Source organism: Elaeis guineensis, chromosome 12 (assembly GCF_000442705.2).
Source record: "Elaeis guineensis isolate ETL-2024a chromosome 12, EG11, whole genome shotgun sequence".
Classification (NCBI taxonomy): domain Eukaryota; kingdom Viridiplantae; phylum Streptophyta; class Magnoliopsida; order Arecales; family Arecaceae; genus Elaeis; species Elaeis guineensis.
In genome coordinates this window covers 16,921,640-16,946,723 of record NC_026004.2, presented here as the reverse complement: position 1 = coordinate 16,946,723, position 25,084 = coordinate 16,921,640, and the positions used below count along the sequence as shown (strand labels likewise).

At 35.2% G+C, this 25,084-nt stretch overlaps 2 protein-coding genes across 3 annotated transcripts in view; one reads left to right on the top strand and one right to left on the bottom strand.

The window, feature by feature from the left end:
* The window catches only part of LOC105054953 (agamous-like MADS-box protein MADS3), a 52,922-nt gene extending 29,456 nt beyond the window's left edge, over positions 1–23,466 (top strand). Inside the window, exons 3-8 of one of the 2 annotated variants that reach the window (XM_010936616.4) lie at positions 2,644–2,705; positions 2,884–2,983; positions 4,680–4,721; positions 22,072–22,113; positions 22,206–22,339; positions 22,528–23,466. In XM_010936616.4, the coding sequence (XP_010934918.1) occupies positions 2,644–2,705; positions 2,884–2,983; positions 4,680–4,721; positions 22,072–22,113; positions 22,206–22,339; positions 22,528–22,633 (486 nt within the window). In that variant the 3' untranslated portion in view covers positions 22,634–23,466. The remainder of the gene's footprint in view (positions 1–2,643; positions 2,706–2,883; positions 2,984–4,679; positions 4,722–22,071; positions 22,114–22,205; positions 22,340–22,527) is intronic. The other variant, XM_010936617.4, reaches the window with a different exon arrangement.
* A 567-nt stretch (positions 23,467–24,033) lies between these two features.
* Positions 24,034–24,777, bottom strand: LOC105054952 (brassinosteroid-responsive RING protein 1). Its single transcript, XM_010936614.3, has one exon. It carries the CDS (start codon positions 24,648–24,650, stop codon positions 24,183–24,185), a length of 468 nt encoding a protein of 155 aa, XP_010934916.1. The 5' UTR covers positions 24,651–24,777; the 3' UTR covers positions 24,034–24,182.
* Between the last annotated feature and the right edge of the window lie 307 nt (positions 24,778–25,084).

Sequence of the window (25,084 nt, the reverse complement as noted above, 5' to 3'; positions counted from 1 at the left end):
CTTGCCCATGATAGGGCAATTGATAGTGTCAAGTTCCAATCTATGTTCAGCAAATGAAGAAATCTAAAGACTAGATTTATTTTTTTAGTATATTTTTTTTTTACTATACCCTACTCCATTAGCAATTGATCCAGAAATCTAAGAAATAGATCTCTACCACTAGTAGAACCACCAGACTTGCTGTAGATAAATCTCTAGAAGAAGAAAGAAAAATCCAATCTTTCTAAGTTTTTCCTCCCACCTCCATCTCCTTTGCCACTAGCACCATCAGTCATGGAGGACAAAATTGTTGGAGGAGGAAAGGAGGCATAAAGAGAAGGAAAGTAGCACCGATAATATTCTACCTTAACTTGACACCTCAATCTTGATAAGCTGAACTCCCTTATTAAGAGAAGCAATCAATAATAACAACAAGAGGAGAAAATCACTATGGCAGGAGGGATTTAGATGATTACATCATTGCAAGTTGGGCATCACCTAGCCACCTTAGTGAACTCAACCATTTTCGTGGCTTGGAGGTCATAATTTGCATAGAAGGCATCCTTATTTTTCAGGAATGATATTCTAAGAAAATTCATGAAAAAATCAATATGATGAATTTCAAGTCCATGGCTACCATATGGAGCAAAATTTGAATTGAAGCAAATGAACTCAAGGATGTTTATGCTTATCCAATGCTTCTTGGAAGTTTAATTTATTTGACTATTACTAGATTGAGTAACTCTCATATGATGGATATAGTTAGTCAATTTATGCAAAAGCCTTGAAAGCTTTATCTTGATGCAACAAAGAGGAATTTTCGATATCTAAATTATACCATCACACATGGCTTGTTGTATAAAAAGGATGAACATATCTTTTTAAATAGTTTTCACTAGCGCACATTGGGTGGAAGACCCTTCTACAAGACAATCAATACTAAGATATCTTTCGTATTAGATTAGCAGCAATATCTTGATGTCGCAAGAAGTAACCACCCATGGCATTGTTAAGCATTAAGGCCAAGTACAATGTTACAATACTTGCTCTATAAGTATGATCTTTTTAGTTAGGAAAGCTCATTGGAGATATTTTTCATCTTCTAGATGAACCAGTGAAGATTGGTCATGACAACCTTGGCACCATTTGATTAGCTTCCAATACTATGTTTCATGCTCTGATGAAATACATAGAAGTTCACTATCTCTTCATATAAGAAAGGTACTAAAAGAAGTTATTGATCCCATCAAGGTGGACACCAATGTCCAAGTGGTAGATGTTCCAAAAGGCTCTCTCTGAAAGAAAATTTGAACATTTTAGAAGAAGTTTTGTATAGATTCTTATTTTAGGCTTTTAGCACCAAGGAGAGTGTTGAAATTGTTGTGTTAACATGGTTCTTAGTCCTCTACATTATTACTATGTACATGAGCACATGTAGATATTTCATAGAAGAATATGTAGTATACCAGACTAGTGTCAAAAGGGAAGATGAGGAGTAGCATTAGAAGATGGAAAGTTGGATAGGAAGATGAAAGGTACAGAAAATCTTGAAAATTCAGTTGTCACTCCAAACAAACTACTCAAGTTGGTGCAACACGACTACACATTCCCCAAAATATAACCCTATAAAATATGCATGACCTACTAAATAAACAAAACATCAACAATGTAGTTCACTATTTTCAAGAATAAAATAAGATACTCTATAATTTTTAGAAAGTAGAAATAGTGCAACCACAATGTCCAATTAGTAGTATCAGAAATGTTTGTATTTCTCTCCACCTCCATTTCCGCTGAATGCTAAGCATCATGTGGCTCTGAAAAGAAAGTAAGTGGCATGAACTAACAGCTCCATAAGAATAGCTATACAAATGCCCACACCAGAAATATTGTTATTCCACCACAAGTGGGAAAGGTGTTTGCGTTTAATCCAAAGCTGGAAAAACATTACTTATGGAGTACTTCTATGAGTATTTGTCGAATTTAATCCCTTCCATATATTATGAAACAATCATAAATTTTTGATAATGAACCACCATCGGTGGGGATTATCATTTGGATCATACGTGATGCATTGAGATATATGCTATGGTCTGTTGACTAGTGGATATGCACATTTTTTGATAGTTGGTAATATATCACTCACACAAGCTTCTAAATTGCTTCTCCTTGAAGTCTAGACATGGCTGATAGTTTTCCCATTCACTTGGACATGGAGCATGCCCATTGTACTTGTTGAGTTCTAGGTGTTTTACCATTTCTTATGCTGCTCTTCTGTTCCATGAGCCATCATCTTCCTAATACGAAAATAATTCACATTGGATTGATAATGGGTCACTTTCAAAAGTCCAGGCCATAGTCATGCCAACTGACCTGATTGATAAACAAGTCAAGCATCTAAACCCAAACCTGACAATTTTAACAAAGGAGAGTGTTAGGGCAACCCATCTAGGAATAAAACCTGATGATATCCACTTGAAACCTACTAGCTTCTTTTTAGTTGGGTGGGTCAGGTAAGGAATTGCCTCCGTCACCTTCAATTTTCTAACAAAACATTATTGGTTGCAGCTGAAGTTTTAACTTTTCTTTGCATCAAATATCGAAGCCCATAATTCTGAGTGGAAAGTCTAACCAAATCATTTGGATTTTTGTATCAAAATACAGAACTGGTACCATGAATTCTCAAAGCTGAAGGCAAAATATGAGTCCCTGCAGCGCAGACAAAGGTTAATTTTCTCCTGAAGACAATTATCTAATTCTTATATAGCAGCTTAGCTTTCTAAACATATTTCTGAAGCTACCTATTTGTAACATGCTATAATGGAATTAGTCTGACTGCACATAAATGAAGACAACATATTCTGGTCGTGGTGTGGAAGAATCTAATTGCTAGTTGTTGTTTAGGCATCTGCTAGGAGAAGATCTTGGGACCTTGAGTGTGAAAGAATTGCAGCAACTAGAACGGCAACTTGAATCAGCTCTGTCACGAACTCGGCAAAGGAGGGTAGTGGCTGATGTACCTTCTCTCTTGTTTTTCTTGATTAGTCTTGTTTATAGTCAAGCAGGTTACTGAAAATCCTGAAATTAGCTTAAGTTTTTATTTTGTTATGACTCTTTTATGTTGCTATTTATGATCATGTTACTTGACCGATCCATTTGTCATTCGTATTAGAAAAATTCTTGACAATAGAAAGGATGAAACTCATAAATTGCAATCAAATCAACTGAGAAAGGACCTCAGACTTTATGGGAAGGTCTGGTAAAATGAAAAGGAATCAGGTGGCATGTTCTCCTAGAGAAGGAAAGAAGTTTTGTTTTGTTTTTCATGGGAAAGGTTTTGGTGCATTATATTAGAAAAGATTCTGCTTCTCTTTCTAAAAGGTAGAGTTGTCTCTTCTTGGTTTAAAAAAAAAAAAAAAAAGGAGGTAAAGAATTTTTCTAACACGAAGAACGGATATGAAAGTTACAAAAAAAAGGAAATTTATGTCTTCTTCCAAAAAGAAGGGCTTCCTTGTTGGTCGAGATGCATAACTATTTTTTTGTCGAGGGGCAGGGCTTTCTTTGATGAACATGGCAAGGGATTTCTCCTTCATTAAATGAAAAAAAATAAAATAAAATATATATATATATATATATATTAAAATGGCAGGTGGAAAAGTAGAAAAATAGAGGAAGAGTGAAAGGTTAACTTCTTCACCTCTGCTTCCAACAACTTTTCTCACCAAGTGGAAGATGGTATAATTTAGGAAAGGTTAACTTCTTTCATTATTTTAAGAAGGGAGACCTCAAGTTTGTGCATGGGCAGTTACTTACCAATCTCGCAATAAACATGGGAAGAGATCAAGAGATATACCTGCTTTCCCGTTTCTGCTTTATATTTTAATTTTTTGAAACAACTGCTTTATATTTTATGTTATGTTCAGCAAATCAAGCTGACTAGAAAAGGGATCAGAACTACACATTTAACTTATGAAAACCAGTGATCTTAATGGTGTACATGAGCAACCAGTCTTTCTACGGCCTGCCTCTTTTCTTTTTATTTTTTCTCCTTTCACGCACTGTTTCCTTAATTTTCTTTCCTTCTCTCTTCTTCTCTTGTTCTCTCTCGCTTGTGTTTCTTTCCTTCTTCTAAGGTCTAGTTGTACCTTTGAAGTAGCCCTTTCCTCAAAGTTCAATTATTTCATTGGCGATTACTGTTAAAAATTAGCGGTATCAAGTTATTCATTTCTAACAACCATTTTTCTGGCCATCCGGCAACCTACCGGCCTCATTAAAACTGGTCTATGCTGTCAAAATTATTGAAAAGAAACAATCCCTGATTTAATGATTAAATTCACCACAGCTACATGGACTACAAAGCATCTTTGAGCTTGTTCTTTCATTGTCACTTAGGCATTTGGGACTTGTTCCAAAGTATGAAGATATCCAAAGTGTTTGATACTTCAGAATCTTTTTTGATTACTTTATCTTGGTAGACAGACTAATTGTCTCAGATGGATAGATTATCTTTTATACAGTTATCTATGATTGTTATTTTGGCTAATCTTATGTTTATTAGCTTTGGTGACAAGCTATGGTATGTCAACTTCTAATAAAGGTTATTCTGTATATGCTATCTTGTCTTCTTATTCTTAAACTCTCTAGTATTGGAGGAGAGGTTGTTACTAGATGACAAGTACTTATTTACTCCTTTAGTGCAGACACAGATAATGCTGGACCAGATGGAAGAACTTCGGAAAAAAGTAAGGAAATTAATATAAACCTATATTTAGAACATAAGGTTAAAAAATGAGATCTATTGGAATATCTTATTCTTTTTCAGCATATATCAAATATTGCGTGTTAGAATTTTTTCTTTCTTTGATATTTTTTTTCCTTTTTAGAAAGCCTTCTTTTTATATATTGATTGCTACATATCTTTGGGCAGTCTTGACCTCCCCTTCAATCCAAAAAAAAAAAGGAAAAGAAAAGAAAAGATTACCATATTTTTCTGAACTTTTGTGTAGTATCTAGTGGACATGAATTTCTAAACCTCGTGATCTTTGTCCTTGGCATATCTTGATCAACTTTTTTCAGAAACAGTCGATTAACTTGGGAAACTAGGTGTCCTATAGAATATTTTCTTGTAATCACTTTGTTATGGCATTTTTATACTTGAAAGATCTGAAAGGAAAAAGTTTGGGGAAAGCCAGTTCCTCTTCCTCTCTGTCACCGTTAACTAGCATTCCAAATTATGAATTCATACTGGTTCGTCAAAACATTTGAAAGTTTTGATAAGGGTGACTATTTTCCTTCTTGATAAAGGTATGTTCCTTAATCATCGTTTTCCTCTCTTAATCAATGGGAAAATTCCTGGGAACATCCATGATGAGCACGGACTTCAACTGGGACATCTGATATTTCCCTGTGATTTCATTGTGGTGAAGGGGTGGTTCTCACAAGTGCTCCATAAAACTAGAAACAGGAAGCTGAAAGAAGCAAGGTGTTTGTAATGGTAGTAGAAGCCAGCGAAGTCGCCTGTTTATTTATTTCGAGGACCATCTAGTGGTTTTTAATGCTTAACTGGAACAACATCAAAAAATCAAAGCTATAATTGATTTTAATATGTTTGATTTGTGACTGAAATTAGAATCAGAATGGATTGGAATGGGGATCGGAATGGTCATTATCCCCTAATGCATTTGGTTTGTGCCAGAATTAGAATGGGATTTGAATATTGGAGGAGAGTTGAGATTGAATTTTAGAGTATTGAGCTATTCCCATTCTAATTTAATTAGGATGGGAATATGACTCCCCCAACCAAACAGCTGGTATATGCATTACTCTTTCTCGTTTCAATAGGAGTCCAACTCCTCCCAATCAAATACTCCCTGAGTGTCTGAATCAAACGAGTTGATGTGAATTCTCTCCAACACTTCAACCATTGACTCTTGAAGATAATTAAAGATTTATTAATGTCATATATGGAATTGCGCTGAAGTCCCAGAGCAAGTGAGAGGCTAAGAGCCGGTGGCTTCTATGCCCCTTGGAAGCAGAGTTCTGAAGAATAACAGTATAATGGAAAGCATGGGGATCTTTTAGAGGACGCTAGGATAAGCATCTCTTCCTCAGACCTTTTAATATATGCAATGGAAGCAACCCAGGTTGCAAGGAAAGTCAGAAATGAGGTAGAGAAATTGCTGAAAGATTTTTTTTTTTTCCTTTTCCTTTTCTTTTTTAGTGGAATAGAGGTGGGTGCAACGGCCAAACTTAGCTGGGATAATCTAAGTGATCCTTGAGATATGAATAATTTAGGAATTATTTACCTCTCTAAATTTTAAGTGGCATTTTGCTAAAGAGGTAGCATATGTTCTAAATTATAAGGAAATTTTCTAGACTTGTATAAATTGAACTAAATGTAAACCGAATGATGTAATTCTGGTAGGAAATACAAAGAGTCTCGTTTCTGTTTTTTGGAAGAGCTCATGCAAAGCTTCTGGTGTGGAAAATCTACCTTTAACATGGTGTCCATGCTTGGGGGAAAGGATTAACACTGAAAAAAATACATGGATTTTGGATTAATGCTACAAGCAGGTAAACTTGAGATTGTGTTTGGAGAATGTCCTTCTTTAGGTCCCTAGGTAGAGGAATTTGGAGTCGATGGCTGATAAAAGCAAAACTTGGAGAGAGGTGACTCGGAAAATGTCTGAACTGAACTGGCTGAAGTTAAAACTGTTGGTTGTATATGTTTCAGATGAAGGAGCTGGTTCTGTGTCTGTGTTGAGAGATGATATGGCAAGATCTTTATGGTCTTTAGCTGAATAGTGCCAAGCCATAGGTAGTGGAGTTGTCAAGCCCGTTGCTATGACAGATGAATATTTATTCATCATCACAGGTGTGGATTTGGATAATTTAGATGAAACATGATCAACATGCATTGTTTACTACTTGGATTCTTGTCTAAAAGCTTTCTCAGTCAAGTTTGGGATAATGAAGGCAACTGCGGACTTCACAGCAGGATGGGCTATTATAAGCAGCAGTTTCTTTTCCTTTTCTTTGTCTACTCTAAATGGATATTAGACAAGTTAATTTGATATATAAATAGGTTGGATCAGCTGCGAAGTTGAACATTTCTTTTCTATTTTTTTTCCTTTTTTAGAGTGAGTTGTGCAGTGGACCTACCTTTTTTTCCCGGGCCCCTGAATCATTTTAGACTATCCTCAATGAGTAGTTATCTTGCTTCCACATGGAGTTGCCAGGCTCCAAGCAGATTGCGATCAAATTGCAATTGACCTCTAAAAGACCATAAAGCAAAATTCGTTGTGTTGCAATTTCCATAATTGAGGCATAATCTCCGCAATTGTATATCATGATATCTTGCAATATCTGAGTAGAATTCGCACATGGTTACCTTGACATCATTTGCAAGCTTTCACATGACTTGGGATCAAACTTATGGCCTACACTTTCTCGCATATACTTCTACTAATATTAATTTCTATTGTCTGCTATGCAATATTTTGCAATGCCTAAGTACAATCTTCTTGTGGAAATTCTCAGCAGGCCAACCTGTTGCATATTTAGACTTTTGTTATAACAACCAAGGAATTTACCCAAAAAGGCTGTTCAGAATATATTTTTTAGGTTTCTTGCATCTGTACAAGTATTCAGGATATTTCCAGTATATAATCGATATGAGACTAACATATGCTGGTAGGTGTCCTCACACATTACTTTGATTTAAGCATTAGCATTATTACTAGACTAAAGATCCAAATCCAATAAAACTCAATTACAATTATCATAATCAACCTATGGGTTACAATAACCTTTAGTCTATATGGGTTATGCGTTGGGTTTACTCTATTATTAATTATAACAATATAAAATCTCATCCAAAAAAAACTAGCTGGAAAGGTTTATTTGGATTCTTTGGCTCTATACAAATATTCAAGATCATTCTAGTGCACAACAATGTGTGACTAAATGCATGCCCATGCAAATCCATGTGTTTAGTATAATCTGTAATTTCTTTCTTTTAGTGAAGCACTTCACAAGAAAATAATATATTAATAGCACCTAGTAAATTGACACTTCATCAAAGTTTATCTTAGCTTAGGGTAAGATGTGCATCCACAAACGTGGTTCAAGAGAGTAAAAACGATCTGCTTGTACTTTTTCAGTTTTAACGTTTTACACATGTAATCCCTCCTATTATAGACTAACTGCATATAAGATCCTTTTTGCCAGATATTGTGGATTATGACCTTCCTTATCTCAGAAATTGTGCAGTGGGGACCAACTTGGCTTTCTTTTAGCCATATGAAATATCTCCTGTGTTTCTTCCCACCTCTCCTCCCACCTGGCCCCTTGAAGCTTCCAAGTACAGGAAATACGGTGCTTCTTGAGACCATCATTTCCGAGTTCAAGTTAGCAGTCAGCCCATGTACAATGTTGACCATGCTGAGGAGCACAAGTGGCTCATTAACAAAAAGCTTGAAATGGAAAAATGAAAGAAAAATGGGAAAAAGATGCAGTCGTCTGTAAACGTATAAAGGAAAGATCTTTATATCCAATTAATCTATAATGCAAGGATTATATGCAAAGCAAGGAAAGACCCTTAAAGGCCTATTTGGATATTTCTATAGGATTTGATTGAAAATCCTATAAGATCGTAGATTGAGCCATCTATTTAAGCATAGCCCTATATATGATGACCAATCAACACAAATGAAAAGAAAGAAAGAAAGAAATCAAGTGTGATTTCTTTCACTCCTCGGCTATTTTGGCCGGTAGAATCATGATAAGGAAGTGAAGAAAAATTGTGATGGCCTGGATGATTTGGTCAGATCACAATAAAGAAAAAATAAATAAATAAAAAAAAAAATAAGTGCAATTTTTTTCTCTTCTCGATTGTTTTGGCTTGCAGAATCATGATAAGGAAAGAAAGAAAAACTACAATAGATTAGGTGATTCGGCCGAATCGCAATAAATATGGAAAAAAATAAAAATAAAAAAGGAAGAAAGAAAGAAAAAAGAAAATGATTCCTTGGCCATGTGATTTGGCTGGTGGGATCGCGATCAAGAAAGAAAGGAAAAAATTGGGGAAAGAGAGACCATGAACATCGTGAGCCTTGTCTCCCCATTTCTTTTTCGGTGATTCTCTACTTGCTAGCACCAATTTTCTGTCACCCATTTTTGAAAGATGGATGTGAGAAGATCGACAAAAATTGTCAATCTCCTCCTATTTATTCTCCTTCCGCCAGTTTCTTTGGATATAAATCTTCTTCTCCTCTTCCCTTCTCTATATCTCCCTCCTTATCTCCACTTCTTTGTTAGGTTTGTTGTGCCCTGTTTTGACCACTAGATCCATGATTGAAGTTCTCGTCGGAGCCTAGGTAAGACCTCAATCTCTTCCCTTGTGCTTTCCTTCACTTGATCCTCCTTTTTGTAGTTGAAATCCAATAAAGGATTGTTGAAAAATAACCTTGAAACCACTTCCTTATTCTTCTCTTTTTTGGCCTTGTTTCCCTCCATAGTACCTATGTTCATGTCACCATGCTCTTGTGGTTGACACGCTCATCGGACATGACCATAGTCAAGCCACTGCCCATCCCCCTTTCTCCTGTTCTAGTAAAGGGTGGGCTCATGCCCCTCCATTTTGCTAGAAAGAAGAGAGAGAGAGAGAGAACAAAAAGAAATTGATCTCATCTATCAATTGATCTTCCCCTCCACCTGATCTACAGATCTCACTTGAAGATCTTATTCTTCTCAATGTACCCTCGAGTGAACCTTAATTGAGGATGCTAGATTGGTATTATGGAGACTGCTTGGATTGATCTTTTCTTTCTCCTTCTTCGATTTCTATTTAAAACCAAATCAAGTCTATTATGGGTCCCTTAGAACTTCTTATTTCATAATTAGATTTCTAGATAGTGCATATGGATTAATCTATCTTTTAAAATAATCTTTGATAGATGAAGCTAATTTGCCCATTTGACCTAGCCATATCTGGGCAAATCGAGGTAAGAGAGCTTGATACGAATCTTACTGATTTTGAATTGTTAGTCAATTTTAATAAAGTATGGAAATATAAAATTAAATTAGAGTAAATTACCCTAACCCCTCTGAAGGTTTAAGGTAATTACATGATCCACCCAACGCTTTAGAAATACACACACAACCTCCTAATCAAATATAAAGATTTAAAATTTAAAGAATAAAAAAATTATAAGATATTTTAAGACTCAAATAAATTAGATAGTGATGATATTAGTAAAAATTATCAAATAGATTGGTAGTTTATTTAACAAAAAAATATTCGTAGAGAATTATGTGTCATGTACATAGCAAAAGTTAGGCAATAAAATATATATTTCCAAAACATTGGGCGAAAAATTGTAATTATCTTAAACCTTGAGGGAGGTCATTGTAATTTACTCTTTGAATTGTATTGATATTATTAGCTCTATATTTTTCTAGAAAATTTATAATCAAGCATTATTATTGTCAAATGATCCATGTTTTTATAGTTTTGTCTTATAATACTCATGTGTGAATAATTTCTCAATCATAAAAAGTGTATTTTGGTACTAAAATGATATATATGATCCAACTATGAATTATAAGTTTTATAAAAATAGTTGAATTGCTCTAAATTCATATATTATTTAAGAAATTATGTTTTAAAAAATTATGACTTAAGAAAATATGATTGAAAAAATAAGATTATAAGATCTCAAATAGCTATGACAACCTCTATTAGGATAAATCGACATCTCGGAGCTAGCATCCAATAAAAATGACCCTCTACCAATAGATTAAAGTTGGTAAAGAAGATGAATAATGAAATCTTGTTGATTATGAAAGTGACCATGTACAAGTTATAGTGACCATAACACGAGAAATCTGTGAGGATCATTATTACTTAAAAAAATAATATGACTAAATGATAAGTACTTGATGACAATGATTTTTTTTTATATTATACTTGAATACATTTTTTTGTAGACCTGCATGATTGATGTGTACATGATTAGATTATTACATGTAGTTTGTTATATTACTATGTCTATGAAATGCTTCATTTTATAGTAAAATTTGTTTTCAAATGATGAAGTTGTGCTTGATCCAGTAAGATCATGCATGGTTACTCACTAAGCTTTGTAGCTTATCCTCTTCTTTTTCTTTTTCTCATGAATAAGGCTATTAGGAGTGGGAAAGGATATATTAAGTAACTTCAAGATAATAAAAGTAAATAACTGGCTAATAAATAGTTTATGACTATGAAATAATGAACCTGTAGCTTTAAAGATTTATGTTAGATGCTCTGTACCCGAACTTATTTTCTTAATAAATAGAAATAAATTTTGCATCACATTTATTATTGTATAATCATTCATAAAGATTATCTTTTTGGGCTTCGCACCCATGATAGAATAGCCACATCATGTTCCGAATTTAGGGCATGACACGATGGTATTAGAGCCATCCCAATCCATAGCTTGTGGATTAGAGAATACTGTAATATGAATTCATTGGGACTGATCATGAGTCAATCATGATATTTATGAATGGATATATGGATTTGGATCTATAGCTTGGTTAGGACATTAGGGCTTAAATGAGGAGAGTATATGAAGATTCATGCAGGTATATATTTAGTCCCATATCGGTTATTCACTGGAAAGATCTTGAATACTTATACAGAGTTAAAGAATCCAAATAATATCTTCCGACTAACCTTTTTGGATGAGATCCTAGATTATTATAAATGATATCAGAGCATGAGTTTAATCATGGGTAGAAGTTAAAGCTTAGTAATGGGAAGATAGATCTCACCTAAATAGATCTTTTTTAATTTTTTGTTAAATAAGAAATAGATGAATTTTTTTAAATCTATTTTTGTTCTTGATTATTATTTGTACTTATGATAAGCAAAAAAAAAAATGAGCTTCGGAGAGGAGGAAGTCTTAGCCAATGATGCAATCAGGAAAAAAGGAGTAAAAGTAGCTACAAGGGGAGATGCTGACCAACTGATTGAGCAGGCTTTTAGCACTCAGCTACTTAAGTTGACATTATTGGAGTATGCCAGGTAGTAGTTTGACTGCTCCAGTAGCAATAGTAGGTTCAGATGGCTCCCAGACTCCTCATCCTCCTGAATCCTACTATGAAAGATTTTGGAAGCTCAATTCATCTTTTTTCGAGGGTGGAGCTGGACCATTGGCAATTGAGGCATGGATTTGAAAGATAGAGACGATGTTTTATGCACTTCAATTTTTTGAAGATATTAAAGTAGGAGTTTGTGATAACCTGGTCTGTTGGGCCTAAAGCCCATTAAGCCCACCCAGAAAAAAAAAACAGGGGAAGAAGACTCCCGATCGGAGTCTTCTCCTTCCTCGATTTCGATTGAAAATCAGAGTCCTAGGGCCATTAAAGGACCCTAGGATGAGCCCTATAAGAACCCCCCTCCTCTTCTTTGTAAGAGGACATAGCAATCACCGATGATCATCGGTGTTTCCTCTCCGATTTCTCCGATTGAAGTTGCAGCCCCTCGATTTGTACTCGCCGCGATTTCTTGTCAGTGGGGTCACCGGAGGCTGAGGTAAGCCCTTCTTCCTCTTTCTCTCTCCTCTCTCTCTTTTCTCGTGCCTCTGTGCACAACTATCGATGACGGATGTCATCGAAGAAGGGACCTCCTATTTGGTCACTTCTTCTCTTTGATTTTTCGACACTGACGATCACTGCCGACCGCCGGTCTTGGTCTCTCTGAACTCGAGAAGGTTGCCCCCTGCCATCGGCCTTCGTCGTGCCGGCTGCGGCCTGGACGGTCGGTCAAAGGGAGGGGATGTGTCGATCCCCTGTTTCGGCCAGGGAAGACCACGGGAAGAAAAGAAAAGAAAAAAGAAGGAAAAAGAAAAAGAAAAGAAAAAAAGAAAAGAAAAAGAAAAAAATAGAAAGAAAAATAGAAAAAAAGAGAGAATTTTTTTTCTCTTTTCTCTCTCCTCTCTTTGCTTTCTCTCTCCAATTTCTCTCTCTAAATTTTCTCTTTATTTTCTCTCTAGACCTTTTATCTCTTTTTATGGATTTTGTCTCTCTAGGGTCATTCTCTCTCTAATTGCATCACAGACCCTAAGATAAACTTGAGATGAAAATATGATAACTTGAGATTGTTTCGAAATTCATGCAGTAGATTGGATCTCGGTCTGATTCTTATTCGAAATTGATAACATCGATCATGATTAATCTATATTAAGTCATCCTAATATGACCTCTGATGATCTCAATCATGCTTGCTACTTTTGAAGGATATGAAGATTCTCTCTCCATTTTCTCTCTCTACTTTCTCTCTCATGATCAATTTTTTCTCTTTAAGAAGGTCTATAAATCCTATATCGAGATATGCCTTCATCTTTTAGGAGCTTATATTGGCTCTAATAAGATGATCCGAAGCCACTTTGATATCCGTGCTGTATGTCAACCTCATTTGGCCATATCAGGTATTTTTCAAACCTATTATTAAAAAATTCTATTGATAAATCTTGACCTTAATTTAATCTGTGCTTCACGATTTTTTGATCAAGTCATTTAAATCTGACCCCCAGCTTAGAGACTCTGAATTGTTCTGGTGTCTGTATGGTCTGACACATCCGATCAATAGTCCTCTTTTCTTATGATTTAATCTTATTATATTCATGAAATCAAAATTGATGATGATTTGATATTTTAAATAGGATTAGCTAATTCTTCTAATAAAGACTGAAGATCTAATAAGATGAATGAGGTAAGTGGATCTTATGCTCCTTATTTATTTTTAAATAATTATATTTTTTATGTAAAAATTATTGTTGATGAAATCATATTTTTCATAAAATAAGGATCAGCATGTGTGATATGAAAAAGTATGTTTTATTATGAGCATTGATTTCATGAATATGTCTTATGAAAATAGCATGATTATGAAGCATGAATTTTATTATTTTTTCATCTATGTATATGTATATTTTAAGAAAAAAAAAATAAGGATTTCAAAGACTCTCAGATGACTATGAATGAATTCCTTCGAGAAGGTCGACATCCGGAGCTAGCATCCACACGAAACATGACTCTGCCAGCGGGTATAAAGTTGGCACATAAATTAAGAACTCTGTCGATTAAGAAATATGACCTTATCACGGATATAATAGTGACCTTAGCATGAATATCTGAGAGCAATATTTTGAAACATAACACGAATACATGACAAGAATGATTTATTATTTATGTTTATGAAATATTCATAATTTATGCATTCATGATTGATTTATGACTTATTTTATTATATATTCTATGAAATACTTTATTTTATATTATCTGTTATTTTTTAAATATTGCATTATCATGAAAAAATTTATGCTTGATCCAATAAGGAAATGCAAGTACTACTTACTGGGCTAGTGCAGCTCATATTTTTTTTATTTTTCTTTTCTTATATAGAGATATAAGGCTAGGACCGATGAAGAAAATCCAGGCTTTGAAGATCTATGTAGCAAGCTTGAAAATTTGGTAGCAGAAGTTAGTTTATTTTATGATCACGGATTTGTAGTTAATTATGAATGTTGGGATTCGGGTTGGTACTTATTTTTGAATTTAGATGCTCTGAACCAATATTGATTTAATTATTTGATGAATAAAAAAATTGAATCTTTTATTTGATGGATTTTAGATGATTATGATGGATTGACTTCGTGTTATTGTGGGCTCCATCTCTCAATAGCATGACCGTGTTATGTCCCGGATTTGGGGTGTGATATTTTATAGTATCAGAACTTAGGTTATGATCAAATGGGATTATGATATAAGTGATTAGGATATGATAGGATAATAACAGAGCTTAGGTTTAAGATCACTGAGATTATGAAGTGATATCAAAACTTTATATATCATCAATAGGATGTGACAGAGTAAAGTATAATGGATAATATCAAAGCTTAAGATTATGATCATTAAAGACGTGATAGAATGATATAAAGTTTAGGTTATGATCACTAGAGAATATGACTTAAGTGGTATTTGAGCTTAAGGTTATCATTATTCGAGATTGTGACTTTAGTGATATTTGAATTTGAGGCTAAGATCATGAGGAACATGATAGATATAAAAGAAAGGATTCAATAATTTGATTTCGAATCAATAGGTATTATAATAAAATTTATGCATAAGTAGCATATGATGTCTATAATAGAATTGATGAGTTATATCTTGGATTTCAATTAGTAGGATTGACCTAAGTACGAGAAGTGTTGACCCTAAAACAAAGTGGGAGGTATTAATATGTTATGTTAGATATATTTAATGACATTAGAATGCTAAACTTATATGGATAAAGGACATGATAACTTTACTGATTTTGATGTTAATTTTTTTTACAAAGAAAGGTTGGTTTGGAAGTTATCTAAATGATTGTAAGATAAATCGAAGGTTAACTCAAATTAATTCCAGACATATTGGATTCTTGAGGAGTGGTGAAGCTTATGTAATAAGTTTAAATATAGAAGGTGGATGAAGATTTAATTTTGATGTGCTATGCCTAAGAGATAGTAATGACAAGGAAATCTTAAATTTTATCCTAAATTTTATATGAAATCTGAAAGTTAGATCTATCTTTGATTGATTTAACATACAAAGATATTTTTATTTTTGATAGACTTAGATAATTTGGTAAGTTGAGATCAAAGTACGCAGCAAAAGCGTGGTGGTCTGAATTGATTAGAAATATTAATCTTTTAAATTAAAAGATATTATGAAATACGTTAGTTGTAAATAAGGAAAAATTTTACTGATAATAAAAGGATGCTAGAGAGAAAATCTATCTGATCAAGAAAAAACTCAAGGCAGCACAGGATAAACAGAAGAGTTGGGTAGATAAAAAAAGAAGAGAATTAAAATTTCAGATCGGTGATCATATTTTTCTAAAAGTATCGCCTACAAAAAGTGTCATGAGGTTTGAGAGATATGGCAAGCTGAGTCCGCGATATATTGGATCTTTTGAAATATTGAGCCGAGTAGGAGATGTTGCTTACGAACTTTTCTTACCATCAGATTTATCTAAAGTGAACAATGTCTTTCATGTTTCACTATTGAGAAAATTTATCTCTGATCCAAATAATGTGGTAAAGTATGAGCCATTGCAAGTTCATGAAGATTTAACTTATGAAGAGTTTTCCCTCTGAATTGTTGATCGAAAAGAGCAAGTGCTAAGATGACGCATCATTCCATATGTGAAGATTCATTGGAGTAATCATGAGGAGAGAGAGGCCACTTGAGAGCTTGAAGATGATATGAAGACGAGATATTCACACTTATTTAAAAATGAAGGTATATTAAATTTTGAGGACGAAATTTTTTTAAGGGGGGTAGAATGTGATAACCTGGCCCGTTGGGCCTAAAGCCCATTAAGCCCACCTAGAAAAAAAAAAATAGAGAAAGAAGACTCCCGATCGGAGTCTTCTCCTTTTTCGGTTCCGATTGAAAATCAGAGTCCTAGGGCCATTGAAGGACACTAGGATGAGCCCTATAAGAACCCCCCTCCTCTCCTTTGTGAGAGGACATAGCAATCACCGATGATCATCAATTTTTCCTCTCCGATTTCTTCGATTGAAGCCGTGGCCCCTTGATTCGTGCTCGCTGCAAATTCTCGCCGGCGAGGTCACCGGAGGCTGAGATAAGCCCTTCTTCCTCTTCCTCTTTCCTCTCCTTTTTTTTCGTACGTCTGTGCATAACTGTCAGCGACGGGTGTCATCGAATTTCATCGGAGAAGGGACCCCCTGTTTGGTCTCTTCTTCTCTTTGATTTTTCAGCACCGACGATCACTGCCGATCGACTTTGGCCTCTCTAAACTCGAGAGGGTTGCCCCCCTATCGTCGGCCTTCATCGTACCGATTGCAGCCTAGACGGTCAATCAAAGAGAGGGGATGTGTCGGTCCCCTATTTTGGCCAGGGAAGACCACGGGAAGAAAAGAAAAGAAAAAGAAAGGAAAAAGAAAAAGAAAAAGAAAAAAAGAAAGAAAAATAGAAAAAAAAAAGAATTTTCTCTCTCTTTCCTCTCTCCTCTCTTTACCTTCTCTCTAGTTTCTCTCTCTAAATTTTCTCTATTTTCTCTCTTTAGATCTTTTATCTCTTTTTATGGATTTTGTCTCTCTAGGGTCATTCTCTCTCTGATTGCATCACAGATCCTAAGATAAATTTGAGATGAAAATATGATGATCTGAGATTGCTCTGAAATTCGTGCAGTAGATTGGATCCCTATCCGATCTTTATTCAAAATTGATAACATCGATCATGGTTAATCCATATTAAGTCATCCTGATATTACCTCCGATGATCTCAATCATGATTGCTACTTTTGAAGGATACGAAGATTCTCTCTCCACTTTTTTTCTCTACTTTCTCTCTCATGATCGACTTTCTCTCTCTAAAAAGGTCTATAAATCCTATACCGAGTCATGCCTTCATCTTTTAGGGACTTATATTGGCTCTAATAAGATGATCCGAAGCCGCTTTGATATTCGTGCTATATGTCAACCTCATTTGGCCATATCAAGTATTTTTTAAATCCATTATTAAAAAATTCTATTGATAGATCTTGACCTTAATTTAATCTGTGCTTCATGATTCCTTGATCAAGTCATTTAAATCTGACCCCAGCTTGGAGACTCTGAATTATTCTGGTGTCTGGATGGTCTGACACATCCGGTCAACCATCCTGTTTCCTTATGATTTAATTTTATTATATTCATGGAATAGAAATTTATGATGATTTGATATTTTCAATAGGATTAGCTGATTCTTCTAACGAAGACTGAAGATCTAAGATGAATGAGGTAAGTGGATCTTATGCTCCTTATTTATTTTTAGATAATCATATTTTTTATGCAAAAAACTATTGTTGATGAAATCATATTTTTCATAAAGTAAGGATCAGCATGTGTGATGTGAAAAAGTATATTTTATTATGAGCATTGATTTCATGAATATGTCTTATGAAAATAGCATGATTATGAAGCATGAATTTTATTATTTTTTTTATCTATGTATATGTATGTTTTAAAAAAATATATATATAAGGATTTCAAAGACTCTCAGATGGCTATGGATGAATCCCTTAAGAAAGGTCGACATCCGGAGCTAGCATCCACACGAAACATGGCCCTGCCAGCGTGTATAAAGTTGGCACATGAATTAAGAACTCTGTCGATTAAGAAATATGATCCTATCACGGATATAATAGTGATCTTAGCACGAATATCTGAGAGCAATATTTTGAAACATGATACGAATATATGACAAGAATGATTTATGATTTATGTTTATGAAATATTCATGATTTATGCATGCATGATTAGTTTATGACTTATTTTATTATATATTCTATGAAATATTTTATTTTGTATTATCTGTTATTTTTTAAATATTATATTATCATGAAAAAATTTATGCTTGATCCAATAAGGAAGCGCAAGTTCTACTTACTGGGCTAGTGCAGCTCATATTCTTTTTATTTTTCTTTTCTTATACAGAGATATAAGGCTAGGATCGATGAAGAAGATCCAAGCTTTGAAGATCTGCGTGCAAGCTTAAAAATTTGGTAGCGAAAGTTAGTTTATTTTATGATCACGGATTTGTAGTTAATTATGAATGTTGAGATTCGAGTTGGTACTTGCTTTTGGATTTAGATGCTCTGAATCAATATTGGTTTAATTATCTGATGAATAAAGAAATTGAATCTTTTATTTGATGAATTTTAGATGATTATGATAGATTGGCTTCATGTTATCGTGGGCTCCATCCCTCGATAGCATGGCCGTGTTATGTTCAAGATTTGGAGCGTGACAGAGTTGCTATTCTAATGTTCAAAAAAAATGCTGAATTTTAGTGGACTAGTACCAAGACTACTTATGGAGATGCTTCAAGTCAGCTTTCTTGAAAATAATTTAAAAAAATATTTTATGATTAATATTTTTTTATTTTAGTTAGAAAAAGAGAATGAGTTTCTAACTCTAAGACAGATAGAGAATATATCAGTTGTAGAATATACCAATAAGTTTAATGAGCTGGGATGATTTTGCCCTTAGATTATTAAGTTTGAGAGAGAAAAAGTGAACAGATTTGAGCATAATCTAAGATATGCAGTTTGGCCATGTTTATCCTCCCATATTTTCCTCAACTACAAAGATGTGCAGGAATGAGTCTTGAAGATTGAATCAGACTTAAAGAGATCATAGAAGGAGAGGGGTGACAAGAAGAGGCCCAAACTGACAGGAAATTAGAATGGCCAATCAAAGAATTTAGGGAGCAATCCAAACAAGAAGGAAAAATTTAAGGCTTGTGCTTGTTGTGGCAAGTTTCACAGTGGGTCTCGTTTGAAGATGGGAGCTTGCTTTGCTTATGGTCAATTGGGACATTTGGCATAGGACTACCCCAACAAAAATAATAACTTTAAATCTATAAATCACACAATAGGAGTGCACGAGTATTCGCTCTAATACAGTAGGATGCTGGTACTAATAAAATAGTGGCAAGTATAATTTCTATCAACTTAATAGATACTTTTGTATTGTTTGATTCAGACTCCATTCTCTTTTGTATCATCTAAGTTCTCTGCATCTTTGAACTTCATATCTAAAAAACTAGATGAGCCATTACATGTTGCTACTTCACTTAAGAAAATAGTTGTTGTTGATACTATATTTAAGAATTGCATTACCTGGATAGGAGAAAGAGAATTAATAATAGATTGGTATAGTTAGATATGCATGGCTTTGATATCATTCTTGGGATGGATTGGTTGTCTAAACACCATGTCTATGAACTGCTTTGGAAAAAGGGTATTGTTCCAGGTTCCGAATGAGTTAGAATTCTCTTATTTGGACAGTGCACCCATATGAAGCCCATACAATGTAAACCCTCTCTACACATCATTTCTGCTATAAGTGCAAGAAAGGTGCTAAGAAAGAGATAGCAGGCCTACGCAGCCTATATAGTGGACACTCAAAAAGAAATGAAGATCCATGATATCTCCATTGTTAGAGCATTTTCTGATATTTTTTCTAATGAGCAACCTGGCTACCTTCTGATTGAGTGATTGATTTTGAAATTTATATCATGCTGCAAACTGGACCAATCTCTAAGCCACATTATAGGATGGCTCCTGCAGAATTGCGAGAATTGAAGGTCCAACTTTAAAAATTTTTGGAGAAGAAATTCATTCACCCAAGCATATCTCCAATGGGAGCTAGAGGATAAAATACAAATGATGCACCCTCAGTTCTTTGAAGGTTCAAATATGCAAATTTCAAGAATGAATTTTTTTTAGAAAGAAAGAATATGATGACCAGTCAACACAAATGAAAAAGAAAGAAAGAAATCATGTGTGATTTCTTCTCTTTTCCAACCTTGCTGCCCTCCATGATAGCTATCTTCACGTCACCATGCTCTTGTGACCAGCATGCTCACCAGACATGACCATAGTCGGGCCATTGTGCCTTTCTATCTCTTCCCTTATTCTAGTAAAGGATGGGTTCATGCCCCCCTATTTTGCTAGAAAGAAGAACAAAAAAGATAGAGGGAGAAGAAAAAAAAAATAGAAATTGATCCCATCTACCGATTGATCTTCCCCCTCCATCTAACCTATAAATCTCACTTGAAGACCTTATTCTTCTCAGTGTACCCTCAAATAGACCCTAATTGAAAATCCTAGACCGGCATTATGGATACTGCTTGGATTGATCTTTTCCTTCTCCTTCCCCGATTTACATCTAAAACCAAGTCGAGTCTATTATGGATCTCCTAAAACTTATTTCATAATTAAATTTCTAAATAGTGCATATAGATTAATCTGTTTTTTAAAATAACATTCGATTGGTGAAGCTGATTTGCCCATTTGATCTAGCAATACCTGGATAGTCTTTTCGGATAAGATCCTAGATTGTTATGCTATATCAACCAATCACCACTCAGCCTAAATCCTTTTTTTTCAAGTCCTATAACCCATAGGCTAGGATCTCTGCTGAGTTTGTTCAGGTCATAGAAAATGAAAGCTAGATGGGTCAGTAAACTTGATTCCATGTTCTAATTCTCAAATATTGGACTAGAATAATAAGCTAAGCCTAGTAGATATATAGTGGATGCTTGAGAGAGAGGTCAAGCAAAACTATCCAATCTTGCTAATAACTTAGTAATCTATGACTTATACAGTCACATCATCTGAATCTAGACAAATAATCAAGTTTACAACTAGTGTTTCACTATCTAGTCGTATTCAGCATGGTTATCTTATCTAGTCGTAATCTATGACCTATACAGTCACCTCGTATGAATGTAGACAAACAATCAAGTTTAAAGAGTCTTTCACATCTAGTCGTATTCAGCATTGTTGTCTTATCTAAACTATAATTAGATCTGGTTTGAGGTCAGGGTTTTCTAACGTACCTTGAATTTGAGCCAACTACATCCTGTTTGAATTTAAACCATTCTAACCTCTATTTACCGACCTGCTTAAAATCATTGGGTTTGAGTAAAGGTTTTCCATAATTGGTTGGGTTCTGGTTACAATTCCATTGTAGTTGGCTTAGGATTGAGTTTTCCTTACCAAGCCATTGCTGAAGAACTCTTAGAGCTCTAACGAGGATGGAGACTTCATATTTGGGTTTCAAAATCCATCTGAGGTAGAACTTCAAATAGGGGCGAGGGAAGCGTTTATTTTTGGAACCAAGACTTTGAATTGTGTTGATCGTTGACTGGTCCGGTTCGATATACCCAGAACTAGTCGGATTAGCACAGTACGGCTAATATTGATCTAAAACTATAATGGACTATAACCTAGTGTCCGCCCAAATAACCATGGGGAAGCAAATATGGTCATTCTGATCAACTTATAGAATAATCAAAGAATTGATGTTCCTTGAGCTTTCTTTTGCTTAATTAAGGTTATTGATTGTAATTAAATTACTCATCATTATAATGATAATTAACATGTAGATATTTAAAATGGTCATGTTATTTTCATGCGTTATTTTGATCATTTTGACCTTGCTATGCTATGAATACCTTTTAAATTATTTGTTGAACTGCCAGGAGCGTCATTTGGAAGACATCAACAGGCAGCTCAAAAATAAGGTTTTGTTTTAATCAGACAGAGCACTTGCAATATAGTTCCTGCACTGCCATTTGTATACCATGTAAATATATTTTTATTCTTATTTTCTCAGCTTGAGGTTGGAGGATACTCCTTCAGAGCCATTCAAGGATCTTTGGAATCTAATGCCATGATTGCAGGCAATCCATTCCCTTTGCATCATTCTCAGTCCAACACGATGGTCTGCGAACCTGCTCTACAAACAGGGTATAATTCCTTTTTCTGTCACATTTTGTTGGTGGTGAGATCAGGAATTCATTTGCTATAAATGATGGAGCCTCCCACGAGCTGAATCACTTAATCATTTGGGTCAATCTTCGATGTTTGAAATTACTTTCTAGTATACTTTATTTTCCACACATATCTCTGTTCTTACCAGAGTAATTGTTCTACAGGTATCACCACTTTTTCCCTCCTGAAACAGCTATCTCAAGTAACAGTGCTGCGGAGAATAATTTCATGCAGGGATGGCTCTTTGAACTGAATGGACATGATCCCTGATGTTAGACATAAGGTATCAAGACCAGTATTTAAAGACTGAGATGCTTTCCTGATGAAAATAATGATTTAAATTTTTAATCAGTTGTTTGTTTGCTAAAGCTAGACTTCAGTATTGTGTTGTGTCCGTCATAAATCTTTAAGCAATTGTTTATTTGCTTAATCTGAACTTCAGTATTGTGTTGTATCTTCATAAGTATATCAAATTTGTGTAGTTATATGCACATGCTCACTGTATAAATGTTGGCTTTGTAATAATTTTCTTGCGAAGAGGTGATGTAGTAATTAAACCATAAAAGCATGATTGAAGGATTGTTGATGCATCGGTGCAAAAGTTCATGCCGAAAATCGTGTAAACCAAAATTTAACCAATTAATATGCACTATGAAAATCTAGTTCCTTTATTTCTTGTTTTATTAACTCATAATATTTTGATGGCATTGAAGCAGAATCTTCCTGTAATAAATATATGGATGGTCTTACTGCGAATGTTTGAGATAAATAGTTATCATCTCCAAGTTAAGAGTGAACTTCTCATCTGACTACGTTCTCTGAGGCTGGGTGGTTGCTTTCACAAAGGCTGTAATAGAGGAGGCACTAGAAGTAGAAAGACCAGGAGAGTGACAATCCTGCAGGCGTATGATATCAATTCTTCAGCGTTCGAACTTAATGAGAATTGATCCATCATCCACCTAGCCTGAGCTCTCTTCTTGAGTGAGTCTCAAGAGCCAGGATTTTAATAGGCTTACCAACTTTCTGGAATATTTATTGCAAAGATCCTGCTTACCAACTTTCTGGAATATTTATTGCAAAGCTCCTGCTTTCTGATGCATGTATGTATCATTTGCAAGTCATTCAGATCTATCAGCTCCCTTTCAAAAGCGGTGCAGCACGAGGATTTTTGGTAGGTTACATGGCCTGATACTACTTTTACCTAAGGCAAATTTTACTCTGAATTTCCCATGGTTTACCCATCGTGGTGCTAAAGCATGCTTGAATTTGGATTGTGATTAGAACCAATGCTTTAATATCTGGATGGTAATCTGGTCATCTACTTCATTTGCTAACAAAGAACAAAGGGCACAGAATCTTGATCATAGGTTTGCTCTGTACGGTAATCCGGACATATTGCTTGAGCCCATGAATTAGGTTGGCTTTTTGAAAGTGCTGCAGAGCAATTTGTTTATTGCCATCAAGCTGTGTGCATTGGGAACCGGCAATGCAATCCATTATTACATCTCTCAAATGGGAGCACATCTACCCATCATCTTTTTTTTTCTGTTTCTGAAACCAATGGCACCAGCATTTATTTATTTTACTTTGGAAGTGGAACTCATCATACAATACTACTTAACCTTCTGTAGGAATGAATAAAGAAACACTTGGTCTCCCTAGCATCAGTGTAGAAGGAAATGCACCATCAATTAGAACTGTGCACATGATTCAGCTTTCCAGAGGAAAAAAAAGAAGGGTACAAGATCACTCTTACCCCTTTCACCTCCCATCTAACAATTTCCTGACAAACATAATCATCATGATCATCTCAAAAGCTTTACATCAAGCGAATGGCTATCTCTTTGTCATCCCTTCCCCAGGGCAACAACTGGGCTCTACACAGTGGACAAGTGACCTGACCCATGTCCACCCACTTATCTATGCACCCCTTGTGGAACACATGACAGCAGTTGCCCAGCTCCCTAACCTCATGCCTTGCCTCCAGTTCTCCCAAGCAAACAGCACAGATGGACTCCTCTCCTTGAGCTGAAGCACTCGTGCCAAAGCTCGAGAATTTCACCACCGGAATCCTACTTTTGATCGCCGAAGGGGTGTTCGGAAGAGACGATAGGACCGAGAAGTCGGTCCCCGAGAGAGGATAGCCGGCATAATCTTCAGGCAATGAGGTAAAGCCAAGATAGTAGAGGGTCATTGCAAAGGCGAGCTTTAGGAGGTCCAGGAGGTGGACTAGAAGGATTAGAGGCTTTGGAAGGATAACACAATAGCAAACAGAAGGGAAGCCCATGATGGAGTTGGAGTAGAGTAGTTTTCTTTCTTTTAGTTGGAAGGAATAGGAGAAGGAAAGAATAGGTGGTGGTGGGGCTGGTGACAAGGGAACAAAGGTTGCGGGTGGTGATAAGGAGAGAATGGAGAAGGGGGTGAATGGTGGGGTCTATAAATAAGAAGGTGGTAGTGAGGTTGTAAGGTAGAACAGGTGGTTGACAAGCCACGTGCTATATCTGTTACTATGGCGTACGAAAAAACCAGAGGGCTCCACAAATGCTGCCATCAACCTTTGGCTCTTCTAACACAGATTTTTCGGGCTATTGATTGATGGGACCTCATGTGGGTTAAAGAAATAATAATGATATGATAGCATATAATTTGCCAAATATCATCATCAAATCCAACACCCGCATGCATGCGATTTATGTGCCTAATATTTTTTTTTTTTTTGAG

What these genes read in the sequence shown, in the direction of transcription:
- LOC105054952 (XM_010936614.3), bottom strand. Translation starts at nt 24,650, where the DNA reads ATGGGCTTCCCTTCTGTTTGCTATTGTGTTATCCTTCCAAAGCCTCTA.